Here is a 25,692-nt window from a genome sequence, read left to right as displayed (position 1 = left end):
GAGGGGCTGCCCCAGGCCTGGAGGAAACAGGTCAGCACCTGGAGGGCGGGGCGGTCCAGGCAGAGGAGGATGTGTGGTTAGACGTTCACTCAGGGCCTTGAGGGAGGGTCACAGTGGGAGACTGAGGCAGGCATGGCTTTCATGGGGCTGGCAGCAGTGCTGGGAGCCCAGGGGTCTTGGAGGGAAGGTGAGGAAGTCAGCGGGGGTTTCCTGGGGGTCAGGGGACCCCAATGAGTGGAGATGACCCACCCGGGCCAGGGTTCATGACAGCGGACCCCACCCACCAAAGACCACAAGGCACCAGGAAACAAAAGGCCTGAACTTTATTAATTCTCTGCCAATACTGCCCCCCCACCCCCCAGCCCTGGTGAGACGCCTGCCCTGGTCAGAGGTCACCAGGCCTCAGGGCCGGGAGGGCCAAAGCGCCTCAGAAGCTGCTCCTGGTCTTCTAGGTCCTTCCGCACCTTCTTGCGCATGTAGAAGATGGGGCAGTCCCGGCTGGGGGCAGGGTGGGGGGTCAGGGTCAGGGCTGGGGCGCTGCCCGGCCCGGTGATGGGGCCGGGGCCGTTCCCAGGACTTTGGCCCCCGCCTGCTGCCCACCCAACCCCCCCTCCAGGGGCAGACTGTTTGCTCAGCGGGCATGGGGGGAGCTGTTAACAGCGGGTACCCGCGGAGGCGCTGGGCTCCACCAGCCGTATATCACCTGTCACCTGGCGTGGGAACCAGCCCCGCCCACCTGTTCCCTGGGGAAAGCCTGGCCCGGCCTGGGGGAGGGGGCCAGGGCCGAGGTGCGCGTGCGTGCGTGCGTGTGTACATGTGTGCATGTGTGTGCAAGAGCAGGAGAGAGAGAACCGCGGTCATTTCCTGGGCAGGTGCTGGCCCCCGGAGCGAGCCCTCCCCGCAGCAAGGCTGGGACACCCAGAAAGTCAGCCAGTGCGCCCCCCAGGGCCTTCAGGTCAGGGCTCTGGTGCCCAGGCCCGGGAGCTGGGAGGGTGGGTGGCAGGCGGGCCCCCGCGTACCTGGTGCAGATGACATCCTCGTGCAGGCTGCCCTGACAGCGCTGGCACTGGGTCCAGAGGCGTGAGAAGCGCTCCTCCAGGGCGTTCAGGTGGGACACCTGGGGGCAAGAGGGCTGAAGGTAGCCCCGGCCGCCCCCCCCCCCCCCCCGTCACCCTCCCTCCCCTTGCCGCCCCGCCCCTCACCTCCTTCTGATACAGCTCGGACTCCCGAGGCCGGCAGAACTTGCACACGGCTCCTGGCAGAGGGGGCGGGGCGGCACAGGGGAGCTGGGGCCCGGCCAGGGCCCGGGCTGCCCTATCCCTGCTCCTTCCCCACCCGCTGCCCATCCCGGCTTCTGAAAGTCCCCGGAGACAAGAGAACAAGGGAGCAAGTGTGTGGGAGAAAACTCCCCGGGGAACTCCCGGGGCGGGGGGCCCAGGACCCTCGAGGGGGTGCCTGGAAATGGGAGCCCCCACCCAGGGGCCAGGGCCCATCCAGGTGGCACTGCCAGCTCGTAGGGCGGGGGCCGGGAACCTCAGCGATGGAGGAGCCCGGTGGAGGGTGGGGGGTGGGGGCCCAGGGCCAGGGCCCGGCGCTCACCCTGGTGACCGAGGACCGTGCGGCAGCCGATGCAGCAGCTGTGGCGTTTGGCAAAGGCCAGAAGGCCGCCCACCTTGCCCGTGAGCACAGTCTTGCAGCGCGTGTGGTCACCCCCTGCAGGTGAGAGCAGGCAGTGGGCCTGGGGCTCTCCGTGCCCCCGCCCCCCCCGTGCCCCCCATCCCGCTCCAGGCGTTTCCCCCGGAGTACTCAGCAGCACAGCCTCGGCGCGGCCCTCGCCCAGGATGGGCTCGAAGATGCGCAGGAGCGGCTTGGCAAGCTGCTGCTCCAAGTAGTACTGCGTGTCGATGGGCAGGCTGTGCTCCAGCACAAACAGGGGGTCCTGCAAACACAGCGGCCGGGAGGGGTCACACCCAGGGGTCAGGGGGCCCGGGGCTGTGGTCAACAGCAGGCTGCGTGGCGAAGGGCACTGGGAGCCGCTGGGGTGGGGCTCCCAGTCGTGACCTGTGGGCAGCGGTGTGGGGCAGTCACCGGGCACAGGTGCCGCCCTGCGGGGTGTAGCATCAATGGCGGGCCTGGGTCTGGGATGGTGTCAGAGACCATGAGGGGTCCCTGGCCATGAGCTGTGATCCATGGGTGGCGGTCCTCAGGTTACCAAGCAAAGGTCAGAGGGCGCCTGGGTGGCTCAGTTGGTTGAGCGACCAAGCAAAGGTCAGAGGTCACTGCTGGGGGGTGTGAAGGTGGACAGTAGCGGGGGGGGGGGTGAGGCGGGTGAAGGCTAGAAGCCAAGATATGAGGGGGCGGGACCGGAACTGGCGACTGAGGAAGGGGTCATGGGGGTCAGAGGTCACTGGCCCATCAGGGTGGAATGGGGGAGGACATGAATCCTAGAGAATTATGGGTTGGAGAGCAAGGACCAAGGAGAGAGAGAGACACAGAAACAGAGACGGTTAGAGCCACTGTGCACGGTGAGGCTGGGTCCTCTGTAGGGGGAGTGAAGGAGGGGTCAGAATAATGGGGGGGGCCTCCAGAGGGCACAGGAGGCCTGGGAGAAAGGCATCATGAGCCAACTCCCAGGGGTGTGATAGGGGCGGTTCTCAGGGCCCTGTGGGGCCCACAGAGGGAAACACCCCCCCCCAACCCGCCAGGCTTGGAAAGCAGAAGTGAGAGCTGAGGGGAGCTGGCAGCCCAGGTGGGCCTGACCTCGGACTTCATGTAGGCAGCCACGCCCTTAGCAGCGCCGATGATCACGTAGGGGACACGGTCGCCCAAGCTGGGCGCACTCCCGGGGTCCCGCTTCCTCATCCTGCGGGGAGACCGGGGCGGCCGGGCGGGTGAGGGCAGGTGGGACGACAGGGGCGGGCGGGGGGCATAGGAAGCGGCGCCCAGCTGGCAGGAGAGGGGCTATTTCTGGGCGGCCCTGCACCCCCCACCGTGCCGGGCGGACCTCTCGGCCAGTTCCACATGGGCCTGCTTGCCGGCGTAGTCAGCGGCCGCGCGGGTCAGCTCCTTGGTGATGACCAGCTGGGAGATGTCAATGCGGTTACACAGCAAGTCGGAGATGACGTCCTGCGCGTGGGCCACAGCACCTGCGGGATCTCTGCAGGGACCAGGGTTGGGGGGGGGGAATGTGTGTGTGTCACCAGTGGCTGCCGCGGGCCGGGCTGGTACCTCCACCACCCCTGAGCCTGGGGGGCCAGGATGTGCTCTGGGGGCTGAGGCCCAAGGCGGGGAGGGACGGGGCCAGGCCACAGGCTGCAAGGAGGCAGAGGCGGGGCCTAGACCCACAGTTGTCCAACCCCACACTCTTTCCACCGTTCCCCCACTGAAGACAAGCTGGGCCTGACACCTGTGTCCCCAGGGGAGGAGGAGGCTGGGGGCCTGGACCCCTGGGTCTGAGGGAGAGGGGCTGGGGGTAGGGTCGGGTAGGGTCGGGTAAGGTCCCACCCACCTGTCAATGAGCAGGCGGCGCAGGGAGGCAGTGACGAGGTTGGCCACAAGGGGGCAGTTGTCCCGGCGCACGGCCTCCAGGCCCTTGCAGTCCATGCGGTCATGAGCATCCGGCCGGGAGGAGAAGAGGAGGCCAGCATAACGCTTCTTGCTGATGAGCAGGTAGGGAAAGTAGACCTGGAGGGGGACCCATGGCTGAGACCCTCGAGACTTCCAGAGGCCTGAGACTTCCCTCAGAAACAGGACACACAGGGCTGGTCTGTGCAATGCGGGATTGGGACACTGGGGGGCCTGGACCCTAAGACCCCAGCGCCTGAGCCCAGGGACACCCTCAGCATTCCAGGGGCCTCAGATGTGAAATAGAGAGACTGGGATAAACCTAGAGATAGGTCCTAAAGCACAAGATCCAGACGTGGGGGTGTAGCCTGGAGAGCCCCAAATCTGGGTCTGGAACAGACCTGAGGCAGACAGGGGTACAAGGAGCTGAGACTTAGGCCCAGGAGTGAGCCCTGAGGTAGGGGCTTCTCAGAATTGGGAAGCTCCAAATTTGTGAGCAGGTATACCCAAGACCTGACCCCAAGTTTGAACCTTGGGAATAACCTGCAGTATGAGTCCCCAGACCCTAGCCTGATTCCTGCTGGGCGCCAAGAAGCACTGGCCAATGGTGCCCCAATCCAGGATTTGCCCCATCAGGGTCCCCAGTGCCCAAGGCAGCCCCCACACCCAAAACCAGAGATGCTCTAAGACTGACAAGGTTTTCAAAGATAGACACTGTCCTGTATAGCAAAGCTCAAGGCTTTAGAGGTTTTCAAACTCAGGAGAACCCAGGCAGCCAGATACCTCAAAACCGGGGCATGTGAACATAAGGAATGGGATATCCAGAGTCCCCAGGTCAGGGCACCCCAAAACGGAGAGAGCCTGAGCTACACTGGGGTTCTCCAGATGCTGACATACCAGGGGAACCTCTCGTGAATGCATTCTTAAACTTCGCAGGCACCAAGAATCAGAGATCCTCTGAAACCCGCAAGGCCCGCACCTGCCCACTCCAAGCCCCGAGGGAGGCTCCCACTTACCTTTTCAAACTCCAGCCGGATAGGCGGGGGAAAGTGGCCTGACACCCAGTCCGCGGCCTCCCGCCCCAGAGCCATCGCCTCGGCCACAGAGGAGACACCAAATCGGCACATGACGGAGTCAGTGTCACCATACACCACCTGGGGAGGGGTGTGTGTGACGGGGAGGCAGGGGGAGAAGGGGCCAAGCTCCTGCACTCCCCCGACCAGCCCCAGGCCCATCCCTGGACAGCAGGTGGGGTGGCCTCTGACCTTGGCGTGGGCACCATAACCGTTCTCCACCGTGTACTTGGACTCCACCAGCTGCTTTGTTTTCTCAATCATCTGGCGCCCGAACCCAGTGACGCTCTGTCAGGGAGAGAACCAGGCAGTGAGGGCCCAGGAGCCATCTACAGTGAACACGGGCTCAGGGTGCCACCCGTGACCTCCTGGGGGTTTGGGTGAGTGACTCCGCCCCTCTGGGCCTTGATTTCCGAATCTACAAAATGGGGCTACTAAGCTGCTCCCTGGCCCAGAGCTCTGGGTACAGAAGAGGAATGACTGCAAAAAAAGGCATGTTGGCAAGGCCAAGGCCAGAAGAGGCCATCGGCACCCCGTTTCCCTCCACAGAGGTGCCGTGACATGTGGCGATCCTGCAGGCAGCTCTCCGTGGTGCAGGACCACCAGCACTCCCGGCCCCCTCCCTGGAAGCCAGCGGTGCCACCCCCACATCCTTGGGCAACTGGAAATGACCCTACACACTGTTAAATGCCCCCCAGGGTCGAGAGTTGTGCTAGCCTCATGGAGAAACTTTCCAACAGTCTTACTTTACAGGAAACTGAAGCTGGGGCAGTGGGGGGCCAGGGGGCACACACCAAGGAGAAATGAGTGTGACTCTTCTGTTTTGGTTTGTTTGGACACAGTCAGAAGATCTCTGTCTTTTAACTAGAGGCAGCTCTATCTATTTAGGTGACTTACATTTAGTGTAATTATTGATCATATCTGGGCTTAAATCTACCACTTTACTATCTGCCTTCTGTTTGTTTCACCTGTTCTGTGTCCCTTCTTCTTTCCTTCATCTTTTCCTGGAATGATTCTGTGGTTTTTGTTTTGGTTTTTTATTCCGTCTCCCTGCCCCTATAAGCCTGAGAGACGGCACTAAGAAAGGAGGCTAAGAAACAGACATGACAGAGGGACAGAGGGAAGGGTGGAGAAGGAAAAGACAGACAAAATGAGGAAGCAGTAGCCCTGATGAGGGAGCTCCAGGGGAAGAAAAGCCAAACCCGCCTGGTCTGGCCTCTGCTCAGGGGCTGGAGTCTGACAGCCAAACACCCACCTCTTTCCACCAAGGAGGCTGGGGATGCCCCGAGGAACTATGAAAGGCCAATGACAGCAGTTTCGGTGGGATGCACTACGGGATGAACCTTGCCCAAAGAGAGACCTGGCTTTTAGAGGGAACCTCTAAGCCCTTGGAACGTCCTAAGAGAGTGTCTTTGTTCACCTAGGACCTTAGACTATACTAACAACATGACTCACACTGAGGCCTTGGGCCACGGTATCAGCCTGACCTCTGTCTGCAAGGGCCGGAGACCAAGTAACGAAGGTCAGTCACACAGATGCTCTGTGCCTACGTGATTGACCCCAATAAAAACCCGGGACACAGAGGCTCCAGTGAGCTTCCCTAGTGGGAAGCACTCTGTGCACGTTGTCACACATCGATGCCGGGAGGAATGAGCACTGTCTGCATGACTCCACTGGGAGAGACAATTAGAAGCTCCGTGCCTTTGCCCTTGGCTGATTTTAATCTCTATCCTTTAACTGTATTAGGTCATAATCACGAGTGTGATGGCTTTTCTGAGTTCCTCCAGTCCTTCTAGTGGATCACTGGATGGGAGGGTGATCTTGGGGGCCCTGGGACTGAAGGTGGGTGGGTGTGTACACAGGCCTCTCCCACCAAAAAGCCCAGTCACCGGCAATTCTTCCAAGTCTTCCACCCAGAGCCACCTGAGGACTGACATAGTGCCAGATACAGAGGGAGCTTCCCATGGCTGGGAGCAACCAAGTTTGGAATGTGCCGAGACCCAAACCCCAGGGAAAAGGGCTGGACAGGAAGACCTTTCTAAGGCCATGAGCCAAGGTGCTGATCCCAGCTTGGCAGAACCTCAGACCCAGATAGAGCTGCCTCTGGGAAAGAGGCCTGAGACACTCCTACGGGGCAGGGAGGGAGGCGGCGGGCTCTCAGAGCAGAGCACTGACCAAGCACCTTCCAAGCACCTTCACACCCGGGGCGGGGAGAAGCACCTTCACACCAGCTCCTTCAGCGCTGGAGCACACACAGCAAATCAAGTGTCAGAGCCCAGCTGTGTTACTGCTTGGCCCCCAGCACTGGCCCAGCCCCCACGAGCAGAGACACAGCCCTGTTCTCCCATCAGGCGGGAGGGAACTGGCCCTCTGCATCCCCACCCCGACCAGGGGAACAGGTGGGTGGGGTCTGCCAGATCGACTATGACAAACGGAATGAATGAGCAATGAACAAAGCCTCTGCTCTCCCCACCACTCCCCCACCCCGCCCCGCGTCATCTGCCTGCCGAGCCCTCAGCACCAACTGCCTTCCAAACGCATTTACTGCTGTCACCATCTGTGTACCCACGAGGCTGCACGCTGCAGGAGGGCAGAAGCCCTCATCCGTTTTGCCACCTGCTGGACCCACAGAGGATGTTCAGCAAGTTGGGGCAACGTGACCTCTACCACACGGAGACCTGGTTCTCCTAGGGAGGGGCCTGTCTGCTCCCCCTTGCCTACTGTGGAAACCGAGCACTCACCTGAGAGATCTCCAGGCAAGGCAGCTTGCCCACCTGGGCACCAGTGAAGCCATAGACAGAGTTGGCGCTCACTTTCAGTGCCAGCTGCCGCCCGTCCAAGACCTGCCGACGCAGGGGGTCTGTCTCCTTGGCCAGCTCAGCCTTGGCCCTGGAAGGACAGGAAGCCAAGGCCACTGACACAGTGCCCCAGATCTCAGGGAGAGATGAGAGGCCAGGGCTGGGCACCGGTTAGGGTGCCTTTCTAGAAATGGGTGCTGTGTACTGTTGTGCAGGCTGTGCACTGCACAGAGGCGCCCAGCAGAGGGGGCAAATGGGAGCAGTCTGGAGGGGCGTCTTGTTCTAAGTCACACACGGCTGCAGTCAAGTGTGGCCTAGCAATCCTGGGTGACCCACAAGGGACAGGGACTGACGAGGAGCCTCAGCAAGTTTGAGCAGGGGTGGGTGTGATGCTCAAGAACCCACCTCTTCCGGGCGCTGAGCAGGTTCTCCAGGATCTGGGGCAGCAGCCCTTTCCGCACTGAAGTCTTCACAAACTCATCCCCTGTGGGTGTCTTGATGAACTGATCCTCAGTCAGGCTGGGTCGGAGGATGTGGGGGAGGGGGGAGGGTGTGAACCTGGCTTCCCCATCTCTTCCTCCTCCAGACCCTTCAGGCTCTCCCCACCTCTTGAGTCTCCCCTCCACTCCCCTCCCCACTATTTCTCGGCCCCCGGCCCTGCCCTGACTAGAGCCGGCCCCCAGGCAGTCCTAGGGTGCACAGGATGAAGAAGGGGCCATACCCTAGTTTCTGGGCAGCCCCGGGCCGCAGAAGCGTGGTGTAGCACAGATTGTGGGCCATCATGATGGACGGGTACAGAGAGGAGAAGTCCAGGGTGGTGATGGGCACATCGTAGTACCTGGGAGGGTGTGGAGGAATCAGGCCCGGGAATCCCAAGCCACCCCCCCACCCCCTAGCCACGGGCCTCACCCTTTGAGGGGCTCGATGACTGTGGCTCCCGTGTAGTCCTCGCCGCCCTCCGTCTTTACCACGGGCATCAGCAGTCCCTCGCGCATGGCCTGTGAGGGCAGAAGTCGGTAAGTGGAGGCAGGAATGGGCAGGGCAGACCGGAAGAGGGAGGAGGAGGAGCAGGGAAGGGCATCCAGGTGTCATGGCCCAGGAGCCACAACGAGTGACCAGAGGCCAGGAGTGGGACTTGCTGGGGGTGTTGTCACCGGGCCCACCCTCGGCTCCGCCCACTGACCTGCCGCAGCAGCTGGGACACGACCTTGACCTGCTGGCCCCGGCTGAGCAGGTAGCCGAGGGGCACGCCAGTGACACGCGCCATCTCCATGGCGTTCACCAGCACCATGAGCCGCTCCAGCAGCCGCAGGGGCAGGAAGGCGTCCTTGAGGCAGTACACAGCCAGCCGGCGGCGCGTCTGGTCATTCCCATTCTGGGGACACGCACGGACGGCATCAGGGTCAGGGAGAGGGCGAGGGTCTGGGTGCGGAGCGGGCAGGGGGGAGCTGAGGAAGTTGACAGGGTCTGAGCGAGGAGGGCGCCATCTGAAGGGCGAGTGTGGCCTAGAGGGGGCGGGCAGGAGAGCGGAATAAAGGTCGCAGCGCCAGAGGTCAAGTGAGTGGGCAGGAATGGGGAGTCACACCTGCAGGGTGAGGTCACAAATCAAAAGCAAGAGGTCAAGGTGAAAGCCGGGAGAAGAGCTGGGAGGCTGAAGCCCCCGGTCAGGAAGGCGGGAGAGGCTGAGGCCAGAGCAGGTGGAAGGAGGGGTCAGAGGTCACAGGCCGGCAGCCAGGCACCTGCAGGTCGGTGATGATGCTGTGCTGCACGTCCTCCTTCTGCTCGCCCAGGAAGTGGAAGCTCACGGCGTTGAGCGTGTAGGAGCGGAGCTTGTACTCCCGCAGCAGCACCTGAGGCAGGGGGCGCAGGGTGGGCCCGGGGCCCCGGCAGCAGCCCTGCGACGTGGGCCCCCGCCCGGCCCGGCCCGGCCCGCATACCTGCAGCATGTCCATCTGCACGCGGCCCACCATGCTGACCACCTTGCTGTCCCGCCGGCCCGTCTGCTTGGACTGGAAGGACGAATCCCGGATGTTGGAGCGGAGGCCAGACACGCGGCCCAGGAAGGGAAATGTATGTACCTGAAGGCAAAGCCCGCGGGCAGGGCGGAGCTGTGGTGGGGAGCGGCCAGATCTGGGGACCTGCCCCCGGCCCAGGGCCACGCCAGAGGAATGGAGACCGGAAGGGCCAACGACGCCACCCGGGATGCCGCGCTCTTCCTGCAGGGAACCCAGGGCTGGGTGGCCGGAAGCAGGGGCAGTTCTGATGCAGAAGAACCCTCTGGGGCCGGGGAGGCGTGGACTGGAGGCGAGAGACAGGAGGCCGGAACGGGGAGAGTCAGAGGCCTGATGGCCACGGGGCTGAGAGGCTAAGGATGGTGCCCAGTGGCTGGGGAGCCGCCCTCAGATGGGCAGCTGGAGGAGGAGCGGAGCTGGGGACGAGGCTGAGCTCAGTGCGGGGGGTGTGTGCGTGGGCTGGGGGACCTGGGGGAGAGCTGGGTGGGAGCACAGCAGGGGGGCAGCACGGAGAGCTAGGCCTGAGGTCAGGAGAGAGTGGTACCGGGAGGGAAGGCGGGAGGGCCCGGGGAGAGGCGAGGCCTGAGCGGGTGGACTAGCAGGTAAGGGGGCAGAGGGGAGAGGAGCAGTACCCCGTGTATAAACGCCGGACGGACAGGGATGGACTGCTTCCTGGCGCCATTGGGGGCCGTAAACGTGATTTTTTTTTTTTTTTATAGCATTCGATTTGATTTAAGTCGGTTCCATGCCCACGACCCTGAGATCAAGAGCCGCACACTCTAGTGACTGAGCCAGCCGGGCGTCCCAAACGTGATTTTTATTTTTCATTACAAAACAGGCCAAACATAAGGAAAAGGAAGGAATGATATAATATAACCCCCGTTGTGAGCTAAACTGTCTCCTCGCCGCCCCCCCCCCCAAAGATGTTGATGAAGGCCTAACTTGCCAACGCCTCAGAGTGTCACCTCATTCAGAAATAGGGTCTTTACAGGTGATCGAGCTAAGACGAGGCCACCAGCGTGGGCCCTGATCCCCTACAACCGCGTCCTTAGAAAAAGCGGGGAAAAAAAGAAAAAGGGGAGATTTGAGCAGAGACACACGTAGCGGGAAGGCAAGCTGAAGAATTAGGGAGATGGCCTTCCACACCCCAGGAATGTCTGAGACAACCAGAAGCTAGGAGAGGCCTCAGAAGGAACCAGCTCTGTGAGGCTCTGATCTTGGGCTTGAGATGACACAAGTCTGCAGTCCTGGGTTCTGGCAGCCCTAGCAAACGAATGCACCCCACACAGTCACCCCCAGATTCAACACACCTCAAGGCATTGCCACACGCTTCGAGGAACACCCTCCCCTTTTCCTTATTTTTTTTACTAACGTATTTTAAAGTCTAGAAGATAAGACGCTATACCTGGGCACGCTCAGTCTGCCCCTCAAACACACAAGCCTTTCCTTAACCATAAATGCCCGCCTTGCCTCTGCAAAGACCACGATAACCTTCTGGACTTGGAGCAGGGCAGGGATGGGGCCAGGGCTGTTTTCAGCGATGTCCCTGGAGCCACTGGGGGGCGGTGGGCTGCAGGTACACAGCAAGACAGACCACCGCAGGGGACAGAGCCACAAGGGAGAAGGCAGCGAGGAGGAGCAGGGTGGCCGCCCACCCCTTGAGCCCCCAGTGGGGCTTTTGAAGGCAAGCCTCCCCCGCCTGCCTGCCCTACCTTGAGAGTCTGGGCCCGGGAGATGAGGTATGGAAGGTCAAAGTTCTGAATGTTGTAGCCGGTGATCACGTCAGGGTCCATGGTGCGAATGAAGGTTGACCATGCCTGGGGGCGGGAGCACACCAGGTCACCCCGGTTTGTCATCCTGATTGTCCCCCTGGCCTGGGTCCTCCCCACTCCTGGAACATTCCAGAAGCCCCCCAGAGCAACCCTAGAGCCCTTCTGCCCACTGGAGAAAGACTGAGCAGGTGCTTCTGAAAATAACACAGAACCCAGAGGGGAAATGTTCACCCCTGCAAAGCAAAGGGATCCGAACCCGTGGACTGGGTGTCTCAGCGTCCAGAGGCCTTGAGCCTGGGATGCGGAGGCTGGGTGGGGAGTTCTGAGGAAACGAGGGGAAATGAAGCAAGGGCCACCTGGAGCAGTTCCTCCTCCCGCTCGTAGCTCTGCACTTTGGCACCCAGGATAGGGGCGCAGGGCCGTAGGGTGAGCGCCAGGCGCAGGAAGGGCTCCGGCTCACCCCAGCGCAGGCCCAGTGAGCAGATCTGGATCACAGGGTCCCGCTCAGGTTCAGGGAAGATGCCTGCGCAGGGAAGAAGATGGGGGATGGACGCAGGGGACGAGACTCCTCCTTTTCCTTCATGACACATCAGGGTGGCTGCACCTCCAAATCTCCCCAGCCTGTCTACTCTTCTCTACCCCCACTGCCTGCAGACCCTGCACAACCCACCCTCGTTCCCCTATGCCATCATCTTCTGGCCCTCTCCCTGTCCCTCACAGACTGGGATGGCCCCGCCCCAGGGCCTTTGTGCTTGCTATTTTCTGCAGAGGGTGTGTGTGTGTCTGTGTGTCTGTGTGTGTGTGTCTGCTCATCCCTCTTCACAAGGCTTGCCTCATCACCCGAAGCCTTCCCTGCCCACCTGTCTGAGCTGCCCTGTCACTGTCCACCACCATCCGCCTTCGATGGAGAATCTTATGATGACCTATCCATTTGCATGTTCACTCCCTTCTTCCCAAGAGTGAGCTCAAGAAGTATGGGGGCTCCTGGGGCAAGACCGGCATGTCACCAATATCTAAAGGGAGGGCAGGAGGAGCTCCTGGTCCCGGAGACAGACCTTTGCGGCCAGCACACTCGATGTCAAAGCTGAGCACGCGGAGGGGTGCGATTCGCTGCCATTGCCCTTCTGGCGGGTGACTGACTATGTCAGACCACAGCACGTCCACCTCCAGCTGACACAGCGTGGCCTGTAGGGATGGGGACTGTCAGTGGCTGCAGGGTCCCGGCTCTGTGCTCCCCCCCTTCGCCCCTGGGGAGCCCCATACCTTCCCCTCCAGCCTCAGCACGTATCTCTCTGCTGGGAGTTCCAACCAGTTGCAGCCGACGATGTCTGTGTCCACCATGAACCTGGAGGGAGACGAGGACCAGTAGGTGGAAGCTGGCTGGGGGCGGTGGGGATGGAGGCTGAAGAGAGGCAGGGGCTGTACCGGATCTCAAAGTCGACGTTGGCCTCATAGGGCGCGAAGCTGGGGGTGCCCAGGCCTGCCACACGGATGCCCTGCTCCAGGAGGCGGCGGGCGGGGGCCATGAGGCGTGGCAGCGCCAGGGTGATGCGCAGAAACGGGGAGGGGCCGTGCCCATGGTACCCGAACATGCCTGTGGACAGATGAGGCTGGCACCGGCCCAGACGGACCCGTACCCGCTTGGCCCCCGGGGCGGCACTCACTCTCCCGGGAGCACAGCTCCACAGACAGCACCGCCGGCCCCGCAAGCTCTTTCCCTCCGCGCTGGTCCCTGCTGATGGCAGCATTCAGCTCCCGCTGCAGGTCACCCAGGTGCTCAGGCCCAAAACCTGGTATGGGAGAGCTGGTCAGAAGCACGGGGGGAGGGGGGGGGCCTCCAGAGGGGCGGGGGCGGGAGTGGGTCTCGAGGGTGAGGGCCACTCACCAGGGGGTGCTGGGGTATAGAAGTAGGGCGCAAAGCCGTGGATGTGGCAGCAGACCGACACGCCCTCGTCGGTGACTCCAAAGGCACGGAGCACGGGCACGGAGCCGGGGGATGGTGGGGGTGCTCCAGGCAGGGGCTGTGCTGGGCCTGGGGGTGTGACGGGATAAGGCAGGAGTGACCCCTTCAGACTCCTTAAAGCCTTGCTCCCCAGGCTCCTCCTGGGCTGGGAACACAGCCCCCTAATTCCTGCAGTTTGGGGTGCATCTGCCTGCTGTTCACTCCACCTTGACCGCCTCCCCACTGGCCTCCGTTTCCATCTTTGTCCCCCTACAGTCTGTTTGCCACTGTAGAGCTAGCAGGAGGCCCCTGCCTTTTTTTGCAAAAAAATATTTTCTTTTAGAAAATAACACCGACTTTGTGTGTACGGTGTTATGAGCTTTAACACACATACAGATTCGTGTGACCACCACCAAAATCGGGGTGCAAGACAGGTCTGTCACTCTAAACAGCTCCTGAGAGACGTGCTTTTGTCACCACACCCCCTCCCACCACAAGCCCGGGCACTGGTGGTCCGTCTGCTCTTGGTCATTTACTTCTGTCTTTTTGAGACTGTCCATAGAACAATGGACACTACACGGCCTGCTGGCTCCTGTCAGAGGAACCCTAGGGGAAGTATCAAGGCAGGGAACTGCCTGGTCCTATGAAAAGAGTAGATTTAACTCTTGTATCTCAATAAAGCTGGGGGTGGTGGTGGTGGGAAGGGTAGGCTGAACTCTAAGAAACTTCCAGGCTGTTTCCCAGAGGGGCTGCAACCCAAAGCGTTCCCACCGGGAGGGCACGAGCAAGCGTTCCAGTTGCTCTGCATCCTCATCAGCACTGGTGTCCTCGGTGTGCGTGCACGTGTTAGCTCTTCTGATAGGAGTGTGTTGTGTCTCACCGTGGCTGCCATGTGCATTGTCCCGACAGCCAGTGACACGGAGCGTCACCTCCAGGGCTGATTTGCCACTGCGCATCCTCGAGTGAACTGTTCAAGTGTTCTGCCCCCTCCCAGACTGGACTGTTTAGATCTGAACGTTCTTTACATATTCGCAGTACTGGTTTTGCGTCAGATATGTGGACTGTGAATGTTTCCTCCCTGCCTGGAGCTTGTCTCTTCACTCTCTTAGAGGGGAGCCTTCTAACCTGCGAGTTGGCCTGGGTCTCTCCAGCGCCAAAGGCTTTCCAGCCCGCACAGAATGGAGCCCCCAGGTCCTTGCCTGGGCAGACAGGGTCGCACGTGCTGCCCCTACCCCCGTCTTCGCCCCCTGCTCCCACCGCCCTGGGCTCCTGGCTGTTCCTTGAACATTCCAGACCTCTCCCTCCTCAGGACCCTCTGTCCGGAATCCCTCTTCCAGACCGCCCCATGGCTCCTTGGTGCCTCCTCAGAGAGGTCTCCTCAGACCTCCGACATGCGCAGTCTGGCACCTCTGCCCTACTTTAGGTCCTTCCATAACCCTTATCGGCACCTGAGGTTCCATTTCCTTTTTTATTTTGCCTATCCTTTCAGAAGGTGAGCCTCGAAGAGCAGGGACCTGGTCTGACTGAAACAGGGCCCGGCTCAATGCAGATGCTGTGCTCCTGACACTGGATGGACAGATGGACGGATGGACATCAAACCACACGCGTGTCCCCTCAGCAAGGAGCCAGCTCTTACCTTCAGGCCTCAATTGGGAGACACTCCCCACCTCCAAAAAGCCCTGTGGGACACCGTGCCCCCTTCCCCTCTTCCTGCCCCTCTGGGCACCCACAGCCCTGGCCACCCGCATGGGCACTGTGTCCATCTCCTCCCTCAAAGCCCAGGGCCCCTCCTCCCACCCACCAGGCCTCTGTCCACCACGCTCACCCACGTAATGGTCGATCTCCAACTGCTGGAAGATGAGGGGCTCCGTCTGGGGGTCCAGGGGGGGCGGGGTGGGCCGCAGCCAGCGGGCATCTGTGGCCGTTGGGGAGAACTGCCCTGGGTTGGGGGGAGGGGAGACAAGCAGGCTACATGGGAGTCGTGGTCCGCCCAGCCCAGCCCATGACCTCTCAGGTGGCATCTGATGTGTGAAAGGAAAGTCAGGTGGACGTGGTGCTCTGGATCCGGCAGGTAACTCAGGAGAGATTAGGGGGTCAAGGTCAGAATGGGAGCTGCAGGCAACAAAGGTGGCATACTGGCACAGGGTCAAAGGTCAGCACTCTGTGGGGGCTCAGTGTGGGCCAGAGGTCAGAGGTTACAGGTGAGCTCCATGGCTGACGTGGTTCCCAGGCACGACGGGTGTGGGGGTGCAGGGGGTTCCCGCTCCAGGCCTCACCATCTGCTGCTCCGTCCAGGCCCGGCTGCAGCAACTCCTCCTCCTGTTCCTGCAGCCTGTGTTCTGCCTCCATCTCCTCCATCAGCGCTAGCTCCTCCTCGAACTGGGATGGCTGACATGGCTCATCCTCATCCCAGAGGCCCCCACGGGCGCGCTTCGGGGGCACCCCAGGCCCCGGGCCTGGCCGCCGCTTGCCATCCATCCCGCTGGGCTAGTCAGGGCTGGGGGAGGGTTCCTGTCTTCTTCCTGGCCCCCCATGCACCCACCACGACCGTGAGCCTTTTAATTCCCAGGAGTCGCAAGACTCTACCCGCAGGCTCACGGGATGCTGGCACAGTTGCCATGCCGAATAATCATTAGTTACTATAATTACAGCCCACTTCCCGCCTCAGTTTAACCCTTTCCTCACATGCTCAAACCTTCCACATCCCTTTACCTGGCTGCTTGCCCTCCACCCAGCACAGACTTGGTCCTTAGCACATCCCTTTCTTTCCCATAAACCTCTGTCTCCGATGTCGTTGCCCACCCGTCTCCCCACCTGCCCAGGCCTGAAACACAAATCTGATCTGGTCCCTTCCCAGCCCAAAACACTTCAGAGGCTTCCCATCTCCCTTCAAAACAAAACAAAAAAAGAAGCCCTTTCTCTTTTGAAATCATTTCACATTTGCAGCACTGCATACCCTTCACCCAGATTCCCCGAGTATCAATTTGTTGCCACACTGGTTTCATCAGTCCCCTGTATGTAATATGCACACGTCATTATGTTACTTATTTTCCCAAGCCATTTGAGTTAGTTGCCTGTCAGATAGATAACATGCCCCTTGACCTCTGCATACTTTAGCATGTATTGCTGAAGAGCAAGGACATTCTCTCTCTCTTCCTTTTTTTTTAAGTACGTTCCACACCCAACATGGGGCTTGAACTCACGACCCTGAGATCAAGAGTCTCTACCAACTGAGCCAGCCAGGCACCCCAAGGACATGCTCTCTTTTTAAAGATTTTATTTATTTATTTGAGAGAAAGAAAGAGAGAGCGAGCGCGCACGAGCAGGGGGAGAGGAAGAGGAGAGGGACAAGCAGACTCCCCGCTGAGTGGGGAACCCAATGCAGGGCTTGATCCCAGGACCGCAAGATCATGACCTGAGCTGAAGGTAGACGCTTAACTGACTGAGCCACCCAGGCACCCCCTACTAAGGACATTCTTTTAAACAAGCACAGTGTGATGATCAAATCCAGGACATTTAACAACGACTCAATAACAACATAAACAAAGAGTCCATTTTCCAAAAAATGCCTTTTATAGTACTCTCCCCCATCCAGGATCCAAGGTAGCAAACACAAAAAACCAAACGGAGACTGCAATTTACACATTTATATGTTTTGTTGTTGTTCTATTTTTATAAACTTGACTATTTATTTAAGTAATCTCTATGCCTAACGTGGGGCTTGAACTCACGACCCTGAGATCAAGAGTTGCATGCTCTTCTGACTAAGCCTGTCAGGTGCCCCTGTTTATGTTTTCTTAATTGCAACATATAAAAAATTATCTTGCGGTATGTTTTGACAAGATATATTGCCATGAAAGTACATAACCTCTGGTAAGTTTGACAAAAGACTGTATTTAAATTAAGCCCATTCAGGTTGGTAACTTCACTCTGGTTCAGTAAGAGAATATACTAAGAAAATACATACTCAACTGTTTAAGGGTAAATAGCCATGATACATGCAAGCTATTTTGAAAAAAAGTTTTTAGGTGGTGTATGTGTAGAGAGGAGAAAAACAAAAGCCTGAGCACATGCAAATCATAAAACAAAAAGAGCATGCCTTCTGAAATGTACGCCCTTATTAACTGTGAAGATCACTTGGAATTGTGATCTGTAACCTAGTGGGAGTTTCAAACCTGCTCTGTGTTCTGTGATACCTTGGAGGGGGGAATTAGTACCACCACGATGCACGGCACTTAGGAAATGAAAGAAGTACCTGTTTAAAAAAAAAAAAAAAAGCAGAGGGAGAAATGTTAAAACACGTAATCTGGGTAAAGGGTATACAGGTGTTCTTCGAGTTATTATTCTTTTGATCTTCCCATAGTTTAAAATTATTTTAAAAAGAGAAAGAAGTTTTTAAAAAGTACATGGCTCCCAGCATCCAGGCCTAGAGAGAGATTTATAGGAACCTACAGCAGACTCCAGACCCAGGTGGGAGGGAGGGTGGGGAGGGGACAGGTCAGCTGCCCTGGGTTCCAGTGAATACCTCTGGATCCCATAACTGCCCCCACCCAACCCCATATCCAGTCACCCCTTCATCCTTCTCGCAACCAACCTCTTGCCTTGCGGCTGCCACAAGAAACACAACCCAAGACTACATTTCCCAGGGTGCACTGCTAGGGATGATCACATTGTTATCTCATGGAAAGAACCACTGCGAGGTGTACAACTTCCGGGACAGCCTTCAAAGGAAGCTTGCCTCTATAGCCTCTTCCCTCTTCTTGATGGCTGGAACATGGATATAGTGGTGGTGACCAACCTTGACCACCGGGACGTGGACAACACTGCAGGGAATGCAGGGCTACAAGATGGAAGGAACCCAGGCCCCTCGACAACCTTCTGAGGCAGAGCTGCCTACCTGAGGGCAGTTGTATGGAGAAATGCACTTGTCTTGCCTGGGCCACTGTGCTGTAGGGTCTCTGTTACGGCAGCTTAGCCTAGACCTTAACAAATACAGCACAGAAAAATTCTGAACTGACTGGGGATGTGTTGTTGCAAATGTTTGGGTTGGTAGCCACTGGAATACTCCTCAGCGTTAGAGAGTAGGCAGCTAGTGACACACAGGATGGACGAATCTTGAAAACATGCTGCACGGAAACAGCCAGACGCACAGTACATATCGAAGGAACGGGGAATGATTGCTCAGGGGCATGGGGTTTCCTTTTTGGGGGGATGAAAATGTTCTGGAAGTAGACAGAGATAGTGGATGCATAACACTGTGAACATACTAAATGGTTAACCTCAGGTGCCTAGGGGCGCCTGGGTGGCTCAGTCATTAAGCGTCTGCCTTCGCTCAGGTTGTGATCCCGGGTTCCTGGGAGTCCTGGGATCAAGCCCCGCGTCGGGCTCCCTGTTTGGTGGGAAGGCTGCTTCTCCCTCTCCCACTCTCCCTGCTTGTGTTCCCTCTCTCGCTCTTGCTGTCTTTCTTTCAAATGAATAAAATATTAAAAAAAAAAAAAAAAAAAACCAAACCTCAGGCGCATGGGTGGCTCAGTCAGTTAAGTCTGCCTTCGGGTGGCGGGGGGGTGGGGGCTGGTGCCTGGGTGGCTCAGTTAAGGGTCTGCCTTCGGCCCACGTCATGACCTCAGGGTCCCTGCTATGCAGGCAGGAAGCCTGCTTCTCCCTCTCCCACTCCCCCTGCTTGTGTTCCCTCTCTCGCTGTCGCTCTGTCAAAAAATAAAATAAAATCGTAAAAAAAAAAAAGTCTGCCTTCAGCTCAGATCATGATCCCAGGGTCCTGGGATTGAGCCCTGCGTCGGGCTCCTTGCTCAGCGGGGGAGTCTGCTTCTCCCTCTCCCTCCGCCCCCACCCCCATTCATGCTCTTTCTCTCAAATAAATAAATAAAATCTTTAACTTACCTACAACTGTCCACTTGAGAACCTGTGCATTTCACTGTATGTAAATTCCACCTCAATGAAAACATGAAAGCTGGAAGGCCACAGTTCTGCATCTAGGGGTTTATGCTACAGATATACTATCACATATGAACATCTGCATTTATGAGGTTATTTCCGGCAGCATTGTTTGCGATCACAAAAGACTGGAAACCACCTAAATGTCCTCCCCTGGGGGACTGTTTAAATAAATTAATTAACTCTGTTCCATGGAATATTATGCAGCTGTATAAAGGAATGAGGAAGCGCTCTATGTACTGATGTGGAGGGCTCTCAAAGACCCAGTTAGAGAAAGCGAGGTGTAGAATGGTGTACTTACTTACATTGTTATCTTCTTGTATTAAAAAAAAAGTCTAAAAAAATGTTTGCCCTGATTCTTTCATTAGGAAACAATCAAACCAAAGTAAGGACTGGGCTGCAAAACTACCTGCTGGGAATCTTTGAAAATGTCAATGTCTTGAAAGGGGGTGGGGGGGAAGGGGCAGGAAACTTAATTTTTTATTTTTTTAAGATTTTATTTATTTTTGGGGGGGGACAGAGGGAGAGGGAGAAGCAGACTCCCCACTGAGCAGGGAGCCCAACAGGGGGCTCGATCCCAGGACCCCAAGATCACGACCCGAGTCAAAGGCAGATGCTTAACCAACTGAACCACCCAGGCGCCCCAAAGCATGTCTGTTGTCAATGCCTAATTCTGGAAAAATCGGTAATAAACTGGTGACACTGGTTTCCCAGGGCGGGGGGGAAAGGGGGACCGAACGGGGCAGTTTTACTGAGATAGAATTCACATACCATATGACCCATGCGTTTCAGGTGTATAGTTCAATGGCTTTTAGTATATTCAGAGCTCGTGTGACCATCACCATGGCCAATCTTAGAACCTTTTCATCACCCCAAAATGAAATCCCACACCCCTTGGCCATCACCCCCACCCCAGACCATCCCCACCCCACTTCTCCCAGTCCAAAGCAACCACTAATCTACTTTGTCTGTTGCTATGGATTTGCCCATTCTGGGCATTTTCTAGATGTGGAATCTTAGAATACGTGTCCGTCGGTGTCTGGCTTCTTCCACTTAGGATAATGTGTTCAAGGTCTACCCGTGACGCAGCACGGGTCAGTGCTTCGTTCCTTTTCATGCCTGAGTACTTCCTCACCGCGTGGTCATATCACGTTGTGTTTATCCTTTCGTCTGTCAGTGAACATCGGGGCTGTTTGCACCTTTTGCCTATTACGAGTAGTGCTGCTCTGACCATGCATACAAGAGTTTTGTAGAAGGAGGAAGACTTGGAACAGACTCTCCTCTTGTGACTTCTGAATGCGCACTGTGTCTACAGGTGGCTTATCTCACAGGAAGGAAAAAGCCTGGAGATCTACGCTCCAGCCTCGCAAGCAGCCAGAGAGACACACAGAGTTCTGACCTGCAGCCAGAGAAACACACAAGAGTTCTGACCTGCAGGTAGGGACCTGGCGGGTGTGGTGGGAGGGACAGTCAGGCAAGGTAGCATGAGAAGGAAAGAGGCCCCTGTGTGTCCTCTCAGCTGCCCAGGCACAGGACAGCAGCTGGGGAAACACGGTGATCTCTCCCTTTCTGGACCCTCCACTGGCAAAGAGACAAGAACGCCAGGTGCACACCCCTCTCCCCCTGCCCCTGGCTAAGATGCTGGTTTCTGGGACGCTCCCTCCCTCGGTGTTCTCATCCCATCTCCCAATCCCACCGCTTTTACTGCCACCTCTATGCTCACCAGGCTTCCCCTCCTGATTCTGGCCCAGACCGCTCCCCAGGGCCCCAGCCTGACAGAGGCAGCTGCTCACCATAAGGATGTCTGCTTAGGCATCCCGCACTCCAAAGCCAAGCCCCTCATCTCCCTGCAAACCGGCTCCTTGCACCCCCCCAGTCTCCCCCAGTTCAGCAAAAGGCAGCTCCCATCAGGTCACCAACCTTGGAGTCACCCCAGCTTCTCTCTTCCCCTCAGACCACATGCTTGATCCACCCGCAAATCCCATAGGCTTTTACGAGACCTGAGTCTCACCACCTCCCAGCGCCTGCACAGTTCCCAGCCTGGTCCCTCCGGCTCTGTAAGATTGTCTGCAGCTTTCTTTTGCGCATTGCTTTTGGTCTATCTCCCCCTGCTGGAAGACGAGCCACGAGCCCAGAGCGGGCAGGGATCTGGTCGGTTTTGTCACCAGACCGTTCCAGAGTCTGCCACAGAGCCTGGTACACAGTAGGTGCTGAAGAACCATCTGTTGAATGAATGAAGGGCCTCCCCCCAGGGTATCACTCATTCCACCCTGCCCCCATCAGTGTATTCTTCACACAGTAGCCAGAGGGATCCTGTACGAATAGGTCAGATGATCCCATCCCTCCTCCACTCAGAACCTGCCCCTGGGTCCCATCTCATGCAGAGCTGAAGCAATGTCCACAGGGTGGCCCCCCAGGACCCTGTGCAATCACCCCCTTCCTTTTTAGACACTATCTCCTGCCCTCTCCCTCTTGTTCATTTGGCTCCAGCCACCTGTTTCCTCTCTGTTCCTTAAGCATTCCAGGCTTGGTCCTACCTCAGGACCTTTGCACAGACTGTTCCCTCTGCCCTACCAAATACTCTTCCCCAGATGTTCCCATGGCCTCCTCCCTCTCCTCCTTCAGGTTTTCGCTCAAATGTCACCTTCTCAGTGAGGCCTGTTTATTTTTTTTTTTTAAGACTTTTAAGCAATCTCTACACCCAACGTGGGGCTCAAATTCACAACCCTGAGATCGAGTTGCACGCTCCACCGACTGAGCCAGTCAGGTGCCCCCAGTGAATCCTGTTTAAAAGGACAATCTCCACTGCCCCAAGCTGATACTCTCCAACCCCTTTCTCTGCTGCCTTTTTCCAGATGGCACTTATCGCTGTGGGATGCACTGTATCAGTTCTTAGTGTTCTCAAAGCATGGTCCCGGACCTGCAGCTTGAGCTTCAGGTAGAAACTTGTTGGAATGCTCAGGGTCAGACCCCACAGAATCAAACCCTCTGGGGGTGCGGTCTCGTAATCTGGGGTAACAAGCCCTGCAGGGATTCCAAGGCCACTTGATTCTGAGAACCACTGCTTATTTATCTTGTTCACTGTCCGTCCCACAATGTGAATGAAAAACTCTGTGTGACCAAGATTTTGTCTTGTTTCCTATGTCTCATGCACCCTGAAGAGGGCTGGGGCAGAGGATGTGCTCAATATATTAACATCTACCTAATGAAGAATGAAGGAACTCACAGAATCTTCACAAAAACTGCCAAGATAAGCAGAAGTTACCCTCCAACACAATGACTAGAACCAAGGCCCAGAGAGGTGAAGCTACCTGCCCAAGGTGGCAAAGCTAGCTTGGAGGGTTCAAAGAGAGGCAGGCTCATTCCAGAGCCCCACTGTTAACCAGCATCGCAGACTGCCGGCCTCCACGGGTGAACTGCTCTCTGTCCAGCGGGGGACACAGACTGGAGATGGATTCCTCTGCTTGCTCAGCCCTTGTATCCTGGCTCACACACAAAAGTAACTATTCACTCTTGCCCTCCAGGAAACTACACACTTTCCATGCTTTGGCCTTGTCCCTCCTGTGGGCCTCCCTGACTCCCGCTACCCTTGTGGCAGGCCAGAGACCATCTGGGCCTGTGTCTGACTCCCTCACCAGACAGAACCCCTTCAGGACAGGGCAGGGCCTGCTGCTTCTCTGGGTCCTCAACGTTGCCCAGCACAGGGCCTGGCTTTGGGAAGTGTTTGCCGGATGAGATCGCCCCTTTTTCCAGCCACTTAACTGCTCCGCATCCACAGAGACTCAGCTCCAGTTCAACTCTTCCAGGACACTTGGCAGCCCCTGGGGGCACCCACTGCACCCGGAACTGCTTCAGAATGTGAGCTCCTCAAAAATAGGGGTCAGGGTCTCGCTCAAGTTGGGGTCCCAGCATCACTCAGCACAGTGCCTGCAACACAGGCCACTTCGAGTTGTGTCAGTTTAGACTCCTCTCGAGTATCACCAACTCTACAAGTCTTCCCTGAGCCCCTGCCGCTTCTCTCGCCTCCCTGAGACTAGTGCTGCCTCGTATTGGTTCAGAGCACTCTGGATTGAGATCTCCTGTCCTCCCCCCAACCAAACTGAATTATCATCGGCTTCCCAGTGCCCAGCAAAGGGCCTGCCATAAGAGCAGCTGACTGAAAGAAGGACTGAAGAGAAGAAAGAGCATTGCAGGAGAAGGGAACAGCGTTGCAAAGGCCGTCAGTGAGTAAGGAACCTCTCTGGTGGACGGGAGGCTTGGGTGATGACATACAGCAAGGAGGGGGAGAGACAGGTAACCACAGGTTCCTGGCACGGGTGGGGCTATGAAGCTGAGAAATTGACATCACTCTGCCCACTCACTGCCACCTCAGAGTGGCACCCCAAACCCATCCCGCCTCAGCCTTCTCCATCCAACCTGTTGCTCAACCACATATCCCAGCCATCTGAGCTCTTCTTCCTTTCACCCTGCTGGCTCAAACCCCAAAGACAACCTGAGACTGATAGCACTGCAGTCTGAACCACCTACTATCCCCTCTTGCCTCCTAACTGGCCTTCCTCTTTCCACTCTTGTTCCCACTACAATTCCATCTTCACTCTGCAGCCTGTGAATTTTTCAAAACGCAGGGCGGGTCCTGTTGCTCTGATGCTCAAAACCTTTCATGGCCCCCTGGGGAAGCTAGAATAAAAGCCAAACCCCACGCCAACCTCTATAAGGATCGGGTTCGCAACCTGTCTTCCAACGTCACCTGTTTTCTTGGCTCCAGCTACAAACACACCAAACTTCTTCCTGCCTCAGGGCCTTTGCACTTGATGATCTCTCTATTCAGGCCTTTCTTTACATGGCCGACTTCTCTGTCAAACCTCACTTCCCCAGAGGGGCGGTTTTTGATCACTCCAGCTAAAAAGGCTGGCTACCCTGTTTTATCTCACTTCGGATAATATATCAAACCCCGAAAGTACTGCTTTACCATTATTACTTATCACTTGTCTAGTCTCTGTCTTCTCCCCAAGCAAGGGCTTTCTCTGACTTGTTCGGGCTGTAGCCTTTGTTTCTAGAACAGTGCCTGGCACAGGGTACTCAATGTTTAGTGAATAAAGGATGACACCTTGCCCCCATGTGCACCAATTCGGTCCTCCAATGCGTCCGGGATCCCGTCGCCCCAAAGACCCCCCAGGGTGCATCCCCCAGCTCGCCCCGGGGGCCAGGCGCCCAGCACAAGCGCCCCCCGCACGTCGAGGGCCCCCCCAGACCCAGTCATCTTCCCGCGCGACCCGGCGCACGCTCCCACGACCACCGGCCTTTGCCCGTGTACCGCGCGCCCCAGAGCCAAAGGGATCCCTCCCGTCTCCTCGCCCCTCGCCCCCCTTCCTCAGGCCTCCATGCCCAGCTCCTCCATCCTCCTTCCCTGTCAGGCCGAATCCCTGCAGTCGCCCTACTCCCCTTACTCACCCGCTTCAAACAGCGTTTCCCGCCACAGCCTACGCCGCCTTGACCCCTGACTCCGGCGCGCGCAGGCTCAGAGCCACCGGGCGCGGAGCTGGGCCACGCCCCTCACGCCCAAGTAGGGCGAGACCACGCCCCACAGGGGCTCGGGGCCGCGCCTCTCCGTTCGACTGGGGATAGGCCACGCCCCATCTTTCCAACTTGGGAGGTGGCCTCTTTCCATTTTCTATAAATTCTCGCCAAACCCCTTCCCGTCTTGACTGAGTGCAACTCCTCCCAAACCACGCCCCCTCCTTACGGTACCTTCGCGGATTTCTGCTATCTGCGCGCGCAGCTGGGCGGCCCGCCGCCTATCTTTCTGGCCCCGCCTCCCCGCCCGCCGGCGCCGCGCGCGACTCCTCTGCTTGACCACGTGCTGTCTGCGGGAGGCTACGTCCGGAGGACTTCCTGGGCGCTGTCCCGCTGGCCACCCGACGTCTGCCCTTCCCGCGGAGGGGAGGTCTGGTCAGCCTCCTGTCTCAGGGCCTCAGTTTCCCCAACCGTGAACTAGACTCCGCGCAGGGCGGCCATACCTGGGGGCGCCAGGCAGACTGCTTGCAATGGGACGATGGCTTGTAACTAGTCACTTCCGTCACCATCCCCACCCCCCCAACCCGCTCTAAAAAACATACCTTTCAGTACCCAGCCCATCCCTCCAAGCAACACCCCCTTCAACCTTAGCCAGGGCTGTGAATCCAGCTCACTGCGGTGACCGCTCAGGGCCTGGCCCACGGGAAGGAGGAACTAAGAATTCCACAGCCCGACCCGACCGGACTCTGAATTCACCTGAGCCTCTCACCTTCCAGGCTTGGCATGTGCCCTTCCCTCAATTTGGGGGCCAAGCCCCCTCGTACTGCTTTAGGTCCCAGCTGGGTCATGATATCCTGTGTGAGGACAGGACAATACTTCTACCTCTAGGTCCCCACACAGCAGCCTGCTGCCCCCCCCATTAAAGCCCCTATTCTCTCACCCTCTAGCTGGCCCCTACCGTCCCCACACTGCCAGCCCTGACTGGTAGCCACCTCCAAGGATTTTATCTTGTTCTCCCACGTGTCCAGTGCCTAAAATTATGTTTGCCACATAGTAAGCGCCCCA

The 25,692-nt window shown here is 57.8% G+C and overlaps 1 protein-coding gene across 2 annotated transcripts; it reads right to left on the bottom strand.

Moving 5' to 3' along the window:
- Positions 1-304: 304 nt before the first annotated feature.
- Positions 305-24,811, bottom strand: POLD1 (DNA polymerase delta 1, catalytic subunit). 2 transcript variants are annotated; one of them, XM_027617279.1, is made up of 27 exons: positions 24,565-24,811; positions 15,438-15,683; positions 14,987-15,100; positions 13,105-13,251; positions 12,884-13,009; positions 12,645-12,813; positions 12,483-12,564; positions 12,275-12,404; positions 11,576-11,742; positions 11,160-11,264; positions 9,373-9,513; positions 9,175-9,285; positions 8,619-8,810; positions 8,345-8,433; positions 8,157-8,273; positions 7,841-7,954; positions 7,379-7,526; positions 4,830-4,925; positions 4,581-4,718; positions 3,509-3,684; positions 3,005-3,157; positions 2,761-2,863; positions 1,807-1,939; positions 1,600-1,713; positions 1,203-1,354; positions 1,020-1,117; positions 305-498 (listed from the first exon to the last, which is right to left on the bottom strand). In XM_027617279.1, the coding sequence occupies exons 2-27, from the start codon at positions 15,637-15,639 to the stop codon at positions 393-395; spliced, it is 3,423 nt and encodes a 1,140-aa protein (XP_027473080.1). In that variant the 5' UTR covers positions 15,640-15,683; positions 24,565-24,811; the 3' UTR covers positions 305-392. The 2 variants fall into 2 exon arrangements, with proteins under 2 accessions (XP_027473080.1, XP_027473081.1); XM_027617280.1 differs by having other exon boundaries at positions 1,203-1,255; positions 24,565-24,810.
- Positions 24,812-25,692: the final 881 nt, after the last annotated feature.

Source organism: Zalophus californianus, chromosome 17, assembly GCF_009762305.2.
Source record: "Zalophus californianus isolate mZalCal1 chromosome 17, mZalCal1.pri.v2, whole genome shotgun sequence".
Lineage (NCBI taxonomy): Eukaryota > Metazoa > Chordata > Mammalia > Carnivora > Otariidae > Zalophus > Zalophus californianus.
This window is presented reverse-complemented; position numbering and strand designations above follow the sequence as displayed.

Excerpts from the sequence above, each read along its gene's own strand:
- POLD1 (XM_027617279.1), bottom strand. The coding sequence starts at position 15,639 with ATGGATGGCAAGCGGCGGCCAGGCCCGGGGCCTGGGGTGCCCCCGAAG. Across the intron at positions 15,101-15,437 it reads CCTGGACGGAGCAGCAGATG|GGCAGTTCTCCCCAACGGCC; the intron begins GTGAGGCCTGGA and ends CCCCCAACCCAG. Across the intron at positions 12,405-12,482 it reads TGCTGAGGCTGGAGGGGAAG|GCCACGCTGTGTCAGCTGGA; the intron begins GTATGGGGCTCC and ends CCATCCCTACAG.